Source organism: Onychomys torridus, chromosome 19, assembly GCF_903995425.1.
Source record: "Onychomys torridus chromosome 19, mOncTor1.1, whole genome shotgun sequence".
Classification (NCBI taxonomy): Eukaryota; Metazoa; Chordata; class Mammalia; order Rodentia; family Cricetidae; genus Onychomys; species Onychomys torridus.
In genome coordinates, this window is record NC_050461.1 from 28573288 (window position 1) to 28589882 (window position 16595).

General features: G+C 41.4%; 1 protein-coding gene across 2 annotated transcripts in view; it reads right to left on the bottom strand.

Moving 5' to 3' along the window:
- Positions 1-16595, bottom strand: part of Arhgap18 (Rho GTPase activating protein 18) — a 215394-nt gene that overhangs the window by 147919 nt on the left and 50880 nt on the right. The window contains exon 1 of one of the 2 annotated variants that reach the window (XM_036168863.1): positions 117-295. The exons of the other annotated variant lie outside the window; for it this stretch is intronic. Within the exon in view, the coding sequence (XP_036024756.1) occupies positions 117-229 (113 nt within the window). The 5' untranslated portion in view covers positions 230-295. Of the gene's footprint in view, positions 1-116; positions 296-16595 lie in introns of those variants that run through there. 2 annotated transcript variants of the gene reach the window in all.

A 16595-nucleotide genomic window follows, 5' to 3' on the forward strand; every position in this document is an offset into this window, starting at 1 on the left:
TGCAGCCTGAGGTCAGGCTTCAAGTGTAGAGGTGATTCTCTTCCCTCATGACAACTTCCCTGTCACTTTGTTCCTGGGGCAGGTGGGGGATTTTTTGTTGTTGTTGGTCTCCTTACCTGGAGGTGGCTTCGTCGCCTCCCTTTGCATGGCTCTCCCCAACGACCTGGTCCTTGCCGCTGGGGTGGTAAGCGGTTAGCACAACTCCCGGGGAACTCGAGAGCCAGCTCATGATGAGAGAAGGGGCATAATTTCTGGAATCCTGACACAGGGAGGAATGAAGTTCCTGTCTCGCCTTGGCAACTTGCTCATTAGCAAGGGCCAGCCCCTCCCTTGTCCCGGCCAGCGATTCACAGGGAGAGGGGCGTGGCCTCTCCAGCAGGGCTTCCTGGCCCTGCAGTCACCGGCTGTGGGTGACTCACTGCTTTGTTTAAACCCGGCAATCCCGGCCCGCAGCAGCAGTTAAGGGGGCCCGGGTGTTGTGTGGTGGTCCCTGCGCCCAAACTAAGAACAGCTAACCGATGTAAATACAAGCCTAGTGAGAAAGGAAACCGTGGGTTGGAACAGAACCTCTTTCCCGTTCCCCATTCCTGTTTCCATCTGATAATTTCTGCTACTTCATGTAACTCGAGTAAGGCATTCCTTTAACCCCTTCAGGCAAGGCGTCAACATTCACCACAGCAAAACCAAGGAGCCCCATCAATCATCACAGTACCGTCTGGCCATCCCGAGAAAGGCTTCGCTTTCACATTAAAAACACAGTGTTCCTGTGTACCCTGGAAGGTCAAACATACCTCTTGCCTTATCGAAACACTCTTTAGAGGGGGAAATATCTGTCTAATGACCTGCCTGTCAAGAGGTATTGCTCAAAATAAAAGTAGTTCCAACATTTACTGAGAATCTATTATTTTACAGTTGTGGGGAGGTGGGGGAGTCTATGTCTGTGTGTGGGCGTGTGCCCAGGAGCACTTCAGCTTATGCGAGTGTGTGTGCGCGAGCGCGCGTACACACACACACACACACACACACACACACACACACACACACACACACACACACACACGTATGCACGCATGCACATATCAATATTGTAAGGGACAGGTGAAATACCTTGACCAAAATAAGTCAGTAAATGGCAGCTGAAGCCCATCTAGATTGTTTTGTTTGATGAAAAAGCAAACTCAAAAGTAATTTTTAAAAAAATCATTTTCTGTGTTCTCTAATCTAAAACATTAAAAACAAAAATTTCTACTCTGATCTATGTAGCAATCTGAATTGAAACACTTTTGCTTGATACGTATTTCCTTATCACATATATTATATCTGTTAGCTGGGATCTTTGTAACCCTGGCTGGCCTAGAATTTGCTGTGTAAACCAGGCTGCCCTCAAACTCAGAGATTCAGGATTCTGCAGCTTTTGCCTCCCAAGTGCTGTTCACACCACCACACCTTGATTTGTTGTTATTGTCATTACTGTTTGGTGAGGGGAGGATTATTCATGTGTATGGTTGTATGTCTGTCTATGTGTCTTCCACATGTGTTCTGGTACGCCAGAGGTTAGAAGAGAGTTTCAGATTCCTCAGAGATAAAGTTATAAGGAAGTTGTAAACTGCCCAACATGGGTGCTGGGAACCATCTGGAAAAATAGTATGTGTTTCATCACTGCTGAGCCATCTTTCTGCCCTGATTGTTGTTGTTGAGGCAAGATCTCATAAGAGCCAAGATGGCCTCAAACTTGAACTTGCTATGCAGTTAAAAACAACATTAAATTTGGGATTCTCTTACCAGGCATACACCAGCAAGCTGGCCAGTTGTCCCCAAGGCTGCCAGTATATGGGGGTGTGGGTGGGGTCATTGGATCCAGAACTTCAAGTATGCAAGGCAAGGAGGCTACCAAAGGATCCAAATCCCCAGCCACAACTTTGGGGGTCTTTTGGCTATCTTTGTGATCACTCTTGGTTAATCTAGCTAAAATTCCTCAGAGGATTTTGCCTTTGATTTTGTCATTCCATATACATCTGATTTGTATTTTTTTCATTATTTAAAAACTGTAAAATAACCTTATTCATATTTAAAATACCCATTGTCAGCTGGGTGTGGTGGCACACACCCTTAGTCCCAACACTTAGGAGGCACAGGCAGGTAGATCTCTGAGTTCAAGGCCAGCCTGGTCTACAGGGCAAGATCCAGGACAGCCAGGGCTACTCAGAGAAACCCTGTTGTGAAAAAAATTAGTATAAAATAAATATATAAATATGAAATTAATATATAAATATAAATAAATACATATGCACATATATACTTCTGATGTATCTCCATTTTTCAAAAAAAGTCTTTTCTGTCATGTCTGCAGTGAATTCACACACACACACACACACACACACACACACACACACACACGTACGTCTTGCTTTTATTATTTATTTATTTATTTTTATTTTGGTTTTTCAAGACAGGATTTCTCTGTGAAACAGTCCTGGCTGTCCTGGAACTCAGAGATCCACCCTTCCTCTGCCTCCTAAGTGCTGCGATTAAAGGTGTGCGCCACCACCGCCCAGCCATGTCTTGCTTTGAAAAGACCCTACTATATACATTCTTCTCTCTCTCTTCACCATTAATTGCTGGATATTTCCAACCCTCCTCCTGAGGGCTCTCCCTGTACTCTTCTCTCCACCCCAGTTGAGTTGCTTCAAGCTGGGACTTAGAATTAATGTTAGCTACACTCTACTTACTCTTTTTTGTTTGTTTGTTTGTTTTGTTTTTTCAAGACAGGGTTTCTCTTTGTAGCCCTGGCTGCTCTGCAACTCACTCTGTAGACCAGGCTGGTCTCAAACTCGGAGATCTGCCTGCCTCTGCCTTCTGGGTGCTGGGATTAAACATGTGAGCCACCACCTGGCTGATGGCTCCACTCTTAGGACTGATCTTTTAGCCCATCTGGTCACCTCCTATAAACTCTGCACGTACTTACTGAATCTGCCCCAGCACTGCTGAGATGATGTGACTCCTTCCAAACCTTCACTGATTCCCTAGTGCCCAAGGAGACAGTTCCCTGATCTGCAGACAGTCACTTCCTGCCCTAAGTGAGGCTTTCACCTCACCTACATATCCTTCTTCCCTCGGGACACGCTGTCTTCCTTTCCCTTCCCTCCGCATCTGACCTCTCATGTTTTCCATATCCCAGGCTTTTAAATCAATGCTAAATGGAGGAAGAGGTAAGGGAATCTGCACGTTCCTTCAATATCAACCTGGAATTAAAATTGGTCAGACAAGTAGCTCCCATGCACATACTAGTACCCCTGAAGAGTTTACCATTTCAGGTAAAATGAAAAAGAAAAAAAAAAATACATGAAGAGATAACCAGAAGGTATGTAGTTTAGACCAGTGTTTTTGCCTTTAAATGACCTTGTATGGGAAAATGGTGAAGGGTTCCTACATGCCACCATCTTTTTTCTTTTTCCCCCTGAGACAGGGTTTCTCTGTGAAACAGTCCTGGCTGTCCTGGAACTCACTCTGTAGACCAGGATGGCCTAGAACTCACAGAAGAGTCACTTGCCTCTGTCTTCCAAGTGCTGGGATTAAAGATGTACACCGCCACCACCACCCAGCCATCCCACCATCTTACTTAACGGTAACCCTCTGTGTTTTAGAAATTCTCTTTCTCTTTCCTCTTCTTTGCTCCACTCCTTTCCTCCCTTCTCTTCCCTGGGCCTCCTTTATATCTTCATTTCTCTTCTCTACTCCCTCCTTCCTTCACTGAACCTCCAGTCTCTGGGTGTCACGCAGGGGACACTGCCAGCTCTCATGAGTCAATTGATAATGACAGATTTTGTCCACTAGGAACCAAAACAGTCATTAAGTCATATCTCTATGTAATTATAGCATCTTCACTTAGTTAATAAATTAACTATTTCACAAGTTAAATAATAGTTAGGTCCAGGCAGAAAATGAACTGTGATACAAATTGAATTCCAAAACATTATAAATTTTGAATCCTACTCATTACATGGAAATTTCTCATGCTCCTCTTCATTTCTTCCAAGTGCTGTTGTCACTGGTCTGAGGATACGCCTGCCACAGGCAGATAGATAGACAGCTAGTAGGATTGGTGTACCCAGCTTCAGACTTAAGCTCAAGGGAGTTAAAAATAGTGTCAGAATTTTACTATGTCATCATGGAAGTAAACCTAACCACCAACATGGACCAACGAAAGAGTGTTCTTATTTTGTAACCTTAACTCTACCAACATTCATAGTTAAATTTTGGTTTTTGTACAGATCATCTTTATAAAAAAGTAGAATACAATAAACATATACATTGGTGTCTCCTATTTCAGACATTTCATGTCCTTGAAAATGTGAATCTTCCAAGCCATTGAGCTCATTCCAAACGCTTCCTGTTATGAGTCATCTTAGAAAGTAATTAAAAACATCAAGACAGTTTAAACATGCATTTCATTCATCCTCTTCAAACATAGTGTACTGGATGTCACAGAAAGGGGGAAGAAAACTGTAATTTGTGCACTCAAATGAATTGTTAAAAATAGGTTGGCGATAGTACTGAAGTGTTTGACAATTTGACAACCATGTTCAAAACTCACTTTAAAAATTCATAAGTTCAGTGCTACTAGTATGGAGGGATGTACTAACTGTTCATATTTTGACATAGGCCTTTATTTAGTAATGCAGAAGTATACTGGGAAGAAACCAAAATTGCAGTGGCATTAACACATTTATTAATATTTTCCCTCCTCATCAGTCTATATCAGTGAAGGAAATGCCAGTAAGTGAAGGAAAATCATCTACTTCTATATGGTGATGTAAAACCTATATAGAAACAAAGTCATTTGGAAAATGATCTTTCAAACGGCAACACTGAACCCCATCTATAATTATGTGTTATAACAAGAACTTGAATAGATTAATCAGTTACAATTTTATTTTTCAAACTAAGTGATAAAATGGATTTAGAGTAATGCTGAGTGATGAGAAGGGAGTTTTCTGTGCTGTGTTGCTGATGTTTCACGGGGCCTTCATCATGAATAATTCTTGAAAGCTTCCATTCCGGTCAGTTCTGTGCAAAGGAACTATGGCTGAAAACATTCTGTCTACAGAACTGAAGTGGACTTCCTTGGAAATGTCACTCGTTACTAATTCTATCTGGGTCAATGAGGGATGAGTCTGCCTTTATCTGGACAGCTTCAAACATTTCTACCTCATTATCAAAGTTATTTTAACTGTCCCTCCAGGGAAAATATGTATGAGTCATACCCAGAATAATAGGCAACTGTTACGGCTGGAGGCTAAGTTAGGGCTTCTTGCAAACATTTAAGGGGGAAAGAAAAGCCCGTTCTTATAGTTAAGGAGTTTGCTACTAGAAAAAAAATGACACTTGCTAATATTTGTGTACTTATTCTGTTTTAGACCTGGATGATAACGTTTCTTATTTACTCATACAAGAACCCTAAAAGATATATTAGAATTATGCCTACTCTAGGCATGAGGGTTGTGACATCTAGCTTGTAGGTAGCAGAAGCAAGGATAGGAGCCAGTGTGTGTGGGTGTGTGTGTGTGTGTGTGTGTGTGTGTGACTGGTGAGTCTTAGATAGTGTTAAAGCTACAGCTGTCTCAGTACTGACGCTGTTTCCTTTATTGGATAGAGTCCTGTAGATGACAAGCAAGGAGAAGAGCATAGAGTAAAGCTATTGTGTTCAAGCAAACAGAAAAAAACGCACTGGATTGGAGACTGGCATTCTATCCATCACACAAATTTATTTCCTAGTACCTTGAAACTGTTTCTTACATCAAAATACAAGAGGTGTATGGCATTCTAAGAGACAACCTATCTGAAAGTGTTCTGTCCATAGAAATGAAACAAAAGCACCTTGGTCATTGTCAACATCCTTCCATTGTTTTTGAGGGGAAAAAAAAAATGTCCAGCAATGGCAGACATATTAAGTTTGTAAACCCAGAGACAATGAGGATTTGTTAAGCACTGGGTCTTGGAAACGGGCCGGTGTTAGAACACAACTGTCCATGGTCAAGGTCATAGGGCTCCACGGTGAACCCACTTGTCATGTTGAAACTAGACACCATCCAACAAAGCCAAGTGCAATGCATGACTAACTTTTCCACTAGTTTTCTTTCTCCTCATTACTCAGTTTAGTGAGAGCTTTGTTTTAAATACAACTGAAGAATCAGGTATGAATGAAGAACATTCTAGGGCTCTACATACTAGAAAATTGAGGTTTGCGTATGCATAGAGATACAATTTGGGAAATCTAGACTTGTAGATGTAGATTTGTTCAAATACAAAAGTCTTAGCTAGAAATAGATGGCAAAGGCTCCAGGGGTGCTTCTATCTCACAGAAAGAAACTGCTGAGGGGTTTAGCTCCCATCCTGGATAGAGGTGGGGGCGGGGGTGGGGGGTAGCCAGGGACAGACAGATCAAAAGTGCTGAGAGAAACTTCGGAAAGTCTCCTATTCAGGAAGAGGGAGTAAAGCAACAAGAGGGCTCAGGAGGTGAAGGCAGGGACCTCACATAGTCGAAGGAGAGAACAAACTCCTGCAAGCTACCCTCTGACCTACACACCAAGTACACACCCCCTTTCTCTCTCTCTCTCAAAAAAAAAAAAAGTAAAAGTAAAAGTAAATTAAAGAGAAAAAGAAAAAGGGGCTGGAGAGATGGCTCAGCAGTTAAGAGCATTGGCTGTTCTTCCAGGGGTCCTGAGTTCAATTCCCAGCAACCACATGGTGGCTCACAACCATGTAATAAGATCTGTAATGAGATCTGGTGCCCTCTTCTGACCTGCAAGCATGCGTGTAGACAGAACACTGTGTACATAATAAATAAATAAATCTAAAAAGAAAAAGGATGGGCTGATTTGTGCCTTGGAGGAAAATATAAATAAAAACCATTCCCTGTTTTGTTCTGTTGTTTTGTTTTTAAAAGGTAGTATCCCTTTCTAAATGAAGTCAGTTCCAATGTTCCACAGTAACATCTAGAATAAGCACATTATTTGACCAGAATACTTACTACAACTGCACACGCTAGTGCCTTCAAAAGGAATTTTATGTTGAGAGGCTTACTGGAAGCTTAGAATTTCAGGGAGATCTTCAGAACTGGAGAAGTAATCTACTGGAATTAAAAACATCCTATATGCTGTACTTACCACTGGGGCACCTCAATCATCAACACCACACTCCACTTTCTTTCCCTAGTGAAGACAATATAAGCACATGCTCCTGTCTCATGCTCTCTAGAAGGACCCAGTCTGAAGGCAAAAACAACTATCCCAGGACCACTGTGATCATCAGCATCATCAAAGCTTGGGCCTTGTTTACTGAGTTCTCAAACTGGCGCATCAGAAACAACAGGAAGGGGATGGAGAGATGGCTCAGCAGTCAAGAGCACTTGCTACTCTTCCAGAGGACCCAAGTTCAGTTTCCAGCACCCCCAACAGATGGTTCATTACCTCCTGTAAGTCCAGAGGCAGTAGATCCAGTGCCCTCTTCCGGTCTCTGCGGTCACCCACACATGTGGCACACAGACACATATACATAAATAAAGATAAAATAAATATCTTTTTCAAAAAGAAACAACAGGGAAATCCTAGTATCCCTTCTTTTTTTTTTTCTTTTTCTTTCTTTTTTTTTTCTTTTTTTCAGAGCTGAGGATTGAACCCAGGGCCTTGTGCTTGCTAGACAAGCGCTCTACCACTGAGCTACATCCCCAGCCCCATAGTATCCCTTCTTTAGTGACAGTGTTTGAGTAATTCACTAGAGTATATCTAAACATGGTTGTGCTTTATGGACAAGTTTCAGTTTCCAAGAGGAAAAAAAAACCTTTTCAACAGTAATTCCTGTGAGGAACTTAATTGGGGGGGGAGCTCGGCTTATTCAATAGTAATTCTTTCTGCTCAGCTAAATAAGAAACTCCTTTCATTTTTAAAGATACAGCACATGGTTGCCAGAGAGATGCCTCTGTAGTTACAGGCACAAGAAGAACTGAGTTCACTTCCCAACACCCACATTGGGCAGGTCACAGCTGTCTAGAACTCCAGCTTCAGTGCTCTGGCCTGTGTATGCACCTGGCACTCACACCTGCACACGTACACAGACACACACATTCAATAATTAAAAAGTAAAAATGATCTTTTTGAAAACCAAAGGTAGAGAACATGTGGCATTGTTTTTATAAAACCAGCAGCCTCCTTGTCTACCAAGGTTGGCAGCTGAAGTACTAAGCCAGTCTTTGAAGCCTATGTTTCATAGGTTGTAATTTGGGGGCTGGTATAGGTGGAAAGAGCCTCTCCATGTCTCTGTACACAAACATCTGAGAACCCTTCTGCAGGATTTTCTGCTCAACAGAAATTCATTCTTGACTTCCTGATACGACGTCCACTCTGGTTCTTGGAGGATTTTACATAGGCCTGCCTTCACATAGGCCTGAGTCCAGCAGAGCTAGTCACGTGACTTGTTACTTCCTCTGCTCACACAGAACTCTGAGAATCAGGCTTTACAGAACTCACTGCTACTGAAAGGAAAGTAAAATTATTTCTGAATTAAAAACAAAGCTTTATTTAAAATTTGTTTGGGGTAACTGACTCAGTGTTGAGTGTGTGTGTGTGTGTGTGTGTGTGTGTGTGTGTGTGTGTGTGTATGTGAATACAGAGTACTTGGAAATAACTGTTAGCTTTTTTATTTAATATGATATATACTTTTAAGTCCTTGAAACAATTTGATATTGTGGCAAGACTTTATTTCCCAAGGCTCTATTAAAGTTGACTCATCCACCAATAGCAGCCTAGAGTCACAGGGGAAAAAAAATCTTTCTGTATGATTTGTTTTCTTTCTTGAATTTACGTCTTTGTATCATTGGCTGCATTTTTTCTCTGTGGAAGAATTTTCAGGAAAACTAGTGAATTACTTAGAAAATTTGGAATACAATTAATTCAAGAGTATCCCACATTTGATGTGGCAACAGACATTGTCATCTACAGGATTCATGCTCAAGAACTATGTGATCTACTAAAAAAATTTTTTTTCACACACTAAAAATTCTCAGTGTTTTAAGCCACCTTACAATTTTGTGCTGGGCTTCATGGCTACCCTGGGGTGGGTGGCCTGAGGCCTGGTTGGACACACATAGCAATCCCACTTCGAAACCAGGTCAATGGCCTACGTTTCCACAGATTGTTACGGTGATTCAAGAACCACCATTCTTTAGATTTATTGCTACAAAGGATTTTCCCCAAATGCCCTGCTCTCACTCAAACAGAGACAAAGCTCCTTAAATGTCTTTGTGCCCAAACAGCTCGTGCTCCTGAAATCTCCTCTGAAAATACGTAGAAAAGCATTTTCCATCATTCTGTATAATAATTTGCTGACCTCTGGTCGTTACCAAGGCTCTGAGAACACAGCCATAATCAAGAGGATCTAAGCCTTATGAAATTTTAAAGAGAGACTCAAAATTATAGGGCTGAGGCTATCCAAAAGTTATCTACATCCAGTCTAAGCTATGCTTTTTATAGAAGCAGCTACTGGTCAGCAGGGGGTGAATTGGGGGAGGAACAGGTCAAATGGTCATAGAGTCAAGACTGAGAGACCAGGAAAATTCCATCTCCTAGTACCAAAGTACCAATATGCTTTCCCTAAATAGTTCAAGTTCAAGACCCGCCTCAGCACAGCCAGAAGAATCTACTATAAGAATTGATGGCAGCCTTTATGAATCCATATTCAAACAATTATTTTGTGTAGTGGGGAGGGCATGCATCACAGGATATGTGGAGAGTTAGAGGACAAATCTGCAGATAGGTTCCAGGGATCAAACACAGGTTCTCAGGCATGGTGGCCATCTTTCTACTTGCTAAGCAACCTTGTTAGCCCAACTAATCACTTATAAATAACTTTGTTTTTTAAACTCCTGTGTCATATCCTACCTCCTAGGGAATCTAAAAATAGAATCTCCACAAAACTCTAAGATTGTCTATAATTCAAATAGCAAGAAAAAGAAACAAACAAAAAACTCAAGTGAATTCCACTACAAAGTAAGCCTATTTTCCCTCAGTCTGTTTTCCCAGTATTTCATCTCTGTAGTTTTCTTTAAAAGTATCTATTATGTATTTTTCCTTTCTCAATAAAAACTTACACTGTAATATTACATGCATCCCATTTCTACAGGTAAGAATTAATAAGCAGTTGTAAACATCATAAAATCCCATGTGGTCATCATCTTCCAAGCATTAGGTAATACCTTTCGTACATACATAAAGTAGTCTGGAACACGGTGGACATTCATCAATCACAGCTTTCCATCACAACTGGTGTGGAAGACAGAAAGTGGGAAACTGAGGTGTGATAAAATCTCTGGGAGCCTTCACACACACACACACACACACACACACACACACACACACACACACACACACACGTGGCCTCTTCTGCTTCAACAGAAGCAATCTTAAAAGTCTATCCAGAAGGTAGATATAACCTTCCAAGTCATTGAATTTAAACTCCACACTGTGACGTTGTTCTGAGAAATGCATCTCTCTTTAAGTTATCAAGGACTTGAATCAACACAGTAGAATCATACATTTGATCAGAAAGATGAGTCATATTCCGAAATCCTCCCTACTGTAAGCCTGGCTAGCTCAGAAGCAATATTTGTCTTAACCTTGCAAAGATCATCAAAACAAAAGCTGTGGTGGGTGAAATGAATACATGACTCAGAAATTCACACACACACACACACACACTGAAGCAGCCCAAAACAGGGACATTTTGATTTCTGTCAAGGGAGACTGCCTTTAGCCTCTTCTACACAGCCTGTCGGGAATGTACCTGTATTAAAGGAATATCAAAAGAAAATCAGCAGAGTCCACCATCAGACATGTTCTTTAAAGGACTTTTTCAAAGATTTCAGTCCAGAGCTAAAATTCTATCACCTCAAATGTGAATGAGAGCCATAGAATGAAACTATCGGAGAGTCCCCCACTATCTAGGAGGAAGTCCCTCCCACTAACGATGTTCTCAGTGAAGCACTTTGAGGAAATGCACAAGCCTGCCTCTATCTTTTAATATATATATATTATTGCTGTCACAATCTATGTCTCCATTAAAGCCACAGGCTGGCTCATCTTCCATAGACACTAACAAACACTTCTAGAGAGGCTTGATCAGCTAGATACTACCACAGCCCTCTGACATTTATTTTCAGTGAGGGTGGGCTACAGTGTAACTATTTGTAATATTGAGCATTAGATCAGACATGCAAATAAAGGTACATTTAAATATTAAGAGAGGGAACATGTCAAATAAAAGGCAAATAATTTCAGGGTGGACCCAAGTATCACTGAACACTGCGTATGATTCACCTGCTCTGACATTTCTGCATAACTATTTACTACTTCATGCCTACAGAAATGCTTGCAAACATACACAAAGCGATGGCAACAGAGATTTGAATTGTGGTGGAAGAGCAAAGCTTCCTTCAAGAGAGTGGCAACCACCGGAAGCCAAGGCACAGGTCCTGTCTATGTTCAAGGTCAACATGGTGTGAGTTACATAAGAGTTTAGCTCTGATGGTCTATATCTGGTATTGTAAGGTGACTATAGTTCACAACAATTTCTAACACAGTTTATAAAGAACTAGAAAAGAGTTCAAAGTTTCTCAACATAAAGAAATGATAAACTAAGGAATAGACATGCTAATTACACTGGTTTGATCATTGTATACATATATAAATTATCATATTATACTCCATAAATATGCATGATTACCATATGTCAATTTCTAGAATGTGCTGGGAAGAGTGTGCTATGGAGGGGGGGGGGATAGTAGGAGTCAATATAAAAATAAATAAATTGGTACCAGACCATTAGGAACTTCTAGTGCCTTATATATTTATATTCTGGAAGCAGTAGGAAGCAATCCAAAATGAATGAGCAGGTTAGAAACATAATCAGATCCATGCAAAAAAAGGAATGCTGCCTGATTTTGAATCACACAGATAGAAGACAGAGGACAGAGATCAGCTACAGGTCACTATAGTTAGTATGGGTCATCGGGGCACTATTTCAGCAGTGACGAACTTGTTGGGACCTCTTCTCCTCCTCCCAGCCTGGGCTGCTTCAGGCAGGGATGATGCAGAGGGACATCATGACAAAAGAATCTTCAAGAACTGGAAGAGTGTCTACAATTATACAAGTTGATCGTCTGGATGAATGCAGACATGGAACACACAGTGAGAGGAACTGCCCTGATATGACCCCCTACTGGGAAGGCCTCAGAAGACATGTGGTGAGGAACTAACTTCCTTTGGGACAGGTGAAGGGAACGCATTAAAGCTTTGATGACTGAACTTGCAGATCTCTAGACAGTCTCCCCAAGAGAGTAGTCTGCCCAAGAGAGTAAAAGTAATTTGCCCAAAGTGTGTACTCACATGTGTGTGTGTGGTGTGTGTGTGTGTGTGTGTGTGTGTGTGTGTGTGTGTGTGTGTGCTGTTCCTGTGTCTTCCTTTTTGAATGTTGTATTTGGTCATTTATCAAGGATGCTTAACTTCTATTAGGGAAGTCCCCTTGGAGCATTTCACTTCAAACTCTTTCGTGTTTGCTTTGTGATTTGAGGCTAAAGAGTTGTGAACTTACTGAGCAGCTGTGAAGATCTGAGAAGCCCTTTCAACTCTTTTCTCTCCTGTATTGCCTGATTGACATCCATGCTGATGCTACTAAAGGTGAGCCCGGACATCACACAGTCGAGCCATCATAGCCCAGGAATAGGCTAGACCCACTCAGACAACGGACTTGAACTTCTTATAGCAGCCACCAGTATCTTCTTCCTTTTGGCTTGATGTTTTATTACTGAAATAAATCTATTTGACACATTGTAGCCTACTTGAAAAATACTAAAGCAAAATAAAAATCTCATAATTAAAAATGATAGACATTCTGGCACATGGCTGTAATCTCAGCATTTGAGAGTTTGAGGCAAGCTTGGGCTACATAGTGAGTACTGCAGTCAGCCAGAGCTAGTTATATAGCAAAACTGTGCCTTAAAAAAAATCACACACACACACACACACATACACATGCAGATATATATATATATGGCTAGACTCAGAAGTCTTCAAAAAGCATCCATAATCCTCCCCCCCCAATCCATTCAAGAAGGTTTTGTATTTTCATACTCAAGAAAAGTATGAGCTGATTCACGGAAGACAATGTTTTTGAGCATTTAGTTTATCCTGCCCTGAAAGCATTCTCTGTGAACAATGAAACAAGGAAAACATCTGTTCCCCCAAACCAGCAGGCCAGGTGATACAACATCCTCTTCCCTCTTCCCTTTCCTCTCATTTAAATAGAGGCCATCCTTGTTTACAGGATAAGGGCAAGAGGTAAAATTCTTCCCCAAAAGGATGCAGTGCTTGTTAGGGTTATGAAGTTATTGTGTGAAGCTGTCATCCGGGCCGCTCTGGTAGGCTATCAGGACAGGAGTCGCTAAGCACTCAAGAGAGGCAGCCTGGGACAAGCGTGTGGGAGGGAGTAAAGGAAGGTCTGAAACCAAAGGCTCTGGGAAGGCCTCTCTCTTTGCTCACTGAAGCCACTAAGCTCCTGCTCTGGAGCCTGTGGGAATGATGCATTCTTACAGAGCAGGAACAGGGCTGTCCTGGAGTACAACCGGGCTGGGGAGAAAGGACTGGCGATCCCTGGCTTCTCTTCTTTGACTGGCTCCACGAGGCAGCTGTTTCACACCAGTGTTTCATCCCCACCAAACAGACGAGAACACAGTAACTCAAAGATCAGTGGGTCAGGTTTAAAGAGAAAGGCACAAAGAAATGAGGCAGGGCTAGAATCCAGAATAAAATTCTTTTGATCCAAAAGTCTAGATTTTCTGTTATTCTACCCTACTTACAAAACATCATGGGGACTTTTAAGGGGGGTTTAGTAGTGACATAAGTTCCCTACTCTAAAGGAGCTCCCCTTTGTTAGGTGTATGACTATTCATTACTTTGCTTGTCACAGGTAAATAAACAGCATGGACAATATTATTATGGATACCAAAAATGATATCTGGCACTCCAATTTGAGAAGTACTAATATGAATAAAAGAAACATCGCAGGATCAATAAAACACAGGAATAAAATGTTCCAATGTAACCAATTTTGTGGGGATGGGGTGTTGAGACAAGATCTCATGTTATAGATCAGAGTAGCTTGGAACCTCCTTAGGTAGCTCAGGCTGACCTCAAACTCGTGGTGGTGATGCTCCTACCTACTCTCCCACCTCAGCCTCCTGGGTACTGTGATTGTAGAGGAAAGCCACTGTGCAGGATAATTTTACCAAACTTGATTCTTTTAGTAGGTATTTTGTATTTTTCATAAATTTGAATACACATAAGTACTGTCAATATATGCATGTCAATAATCTTTTAACATTCTGTGTACCATTCTGACCCTCAAGGAAAGAGGCATATTACTGATAAACAGTAATTAAGTGTTCTGACTATGAGAACAGATAACAGAAAAGGTAAGAGAGCACACGCAATGGAGGTGACTCTGGGAGCGGAACAAGCATCAACCTTTTTGTGACAAACACAAAGAGCAGGTTAGTTATAGGTAGTTACCCCCTTTTGTTTTGTACAAGAAAATAGTAACTGGCATTCATTTCAAAATGGCAGCCTCTACTCACGTAGTGTGTGTGTGTATACACATATGCACATGCTCACATGCCTACTTATAGAGGCTAAAGGATAGTCTTGGGTGTTATTCCTCAGGAGCCACTCCCCTCCTTTTTTTTAAATTAAGTTCATTTATTGTCCTAGAACTTATTAACTAGACTATGTAATAGGTTGACTGTCTGGCCAGAGAGCCACAGGAATCTACCAGTCTTCACCTCACCAGTGCTGGGATTATTGAGCATGTGCTAGCATGCCTGGTTCCCTTTTGACATAAGTTCTGGGCATTGAACCCTGGTTGTCATACTTATAAGGCAAACAATTTACAGACTGCTATCTTCTCAGCCCAGCAACTCCAACTCTAGATTTATTTAGGTATCCTTCTTCATCCTAAAGACTGGCTGCCTCATCAAGTAACCCAGAAGTCCTTGCAACAGGGTCAGATTTGAGCATCCTTTTGTGTGACTAATGAAACCATAGAGTACAAAAGCAACCAGAACCACTACAGCATTCTAAACACTGTGAGGGCTTTTGAAGAAATAGGTAACCAAGATGCCTGCGTGCTTATTACATCTGACAAAGGAAAACAACACAGATCCAAGGCAATCATACAGGGGCTTCATATATTATCTCTGTAGTAAATTAGTCTTACCTTTGGAAATAAAATGAGAGGGACCCTGCAGGTGGTTCATGGCAGGCAGGGATGCAATCCACAAAGAGGTGAATAAAATTTGGTCCAAGACTTTCAGGAGTCTGATGCCAGGTGGTTTATTCCCAACAAATTTAAACACTATAATTTGGAAAACAAAAAGTTTCCTGCTATAATACAATCCCTGGTGCATAAGGAAACATAATTACATAGAAGTTCAACTTGGGGCACATGCCATTTCTTCCAAGATAGTTTCTAGAGATAGGCTACCTGTATTAGCCTAAGGGCCTAAGGGTCTGGCCTATTCTCAGTCATACAGATAATGTAGAAGTCAGTTGGGCTATTGGTAACCTCTGGTCCTGGTTGTGGGAGCTTGGGGCAGCCTCTGGCCATATAAATAATGGAAGAGTCATTTAAACTATTAGGTATCTCTGGGCTTAGGGAGCCCCTGGCTGTAAGAGTCATTCAGATTACTAGCTGCCTCCTGTCCCAGTTATAGGAGCTTCACATGGCCTGACCCAACAGATAACGCAGATCACCAGGGTATTAACTACCTCCCATTCCCAGCTTTCTGGATGGAAGAACAAGTTTCACATCTTTCCCATTGGAAAGACAACCCAAAGCGCTTAATACTTCTAGTCTCCCCAGAGATCTGTGGGCTCAGAGACCTTTGTGCTGTGCTCACAGCAAGCAAATATTAAGCATGAATATTTCTTAGACTTCTTATACTTTAAAGGTATGATGATAAGTCTGCAATACTTCATGTGTGTTGGAGGATATGGTATAAATAGGTCTCACTATGTAGCTCAAACTGCCCTAGAACTTGCTACATAGGCTAGACTGGTCTCAAACTTGAAACAAATCTACCTGCCTCTAACTCATGAGAACTGGACTTATAGGTGTCCCCATGGTAACCAGCAGTATAACCTTTTTATAATGAATTCCAACTATATAATGAGAACCTACTTCCCAAAGTGACCCACTTGTACACTGAGAAAATTGTGGGTCCAATAATCCAAACACACTGGGTCAAAGTCAACATTGCAGGAAAGTATATACCCACTTCCTGCCTGCTTCCTTGTCCCATGTAACAATTGCTTGAGACTGTTCTCTTAGGTGTTTTAAATAAGTGTGACTAAAAAGAGCCTAATAGTTCTTAAAGTTAAAGCTTTGTGTGTGTGTGCTCTCATATAGAAGACCTAGGCATTAACTTAGATCTCTCTCAGACACCTTCTAGAAAGGGCTAATCACTGACATCTGAGCAACATATCGATGTA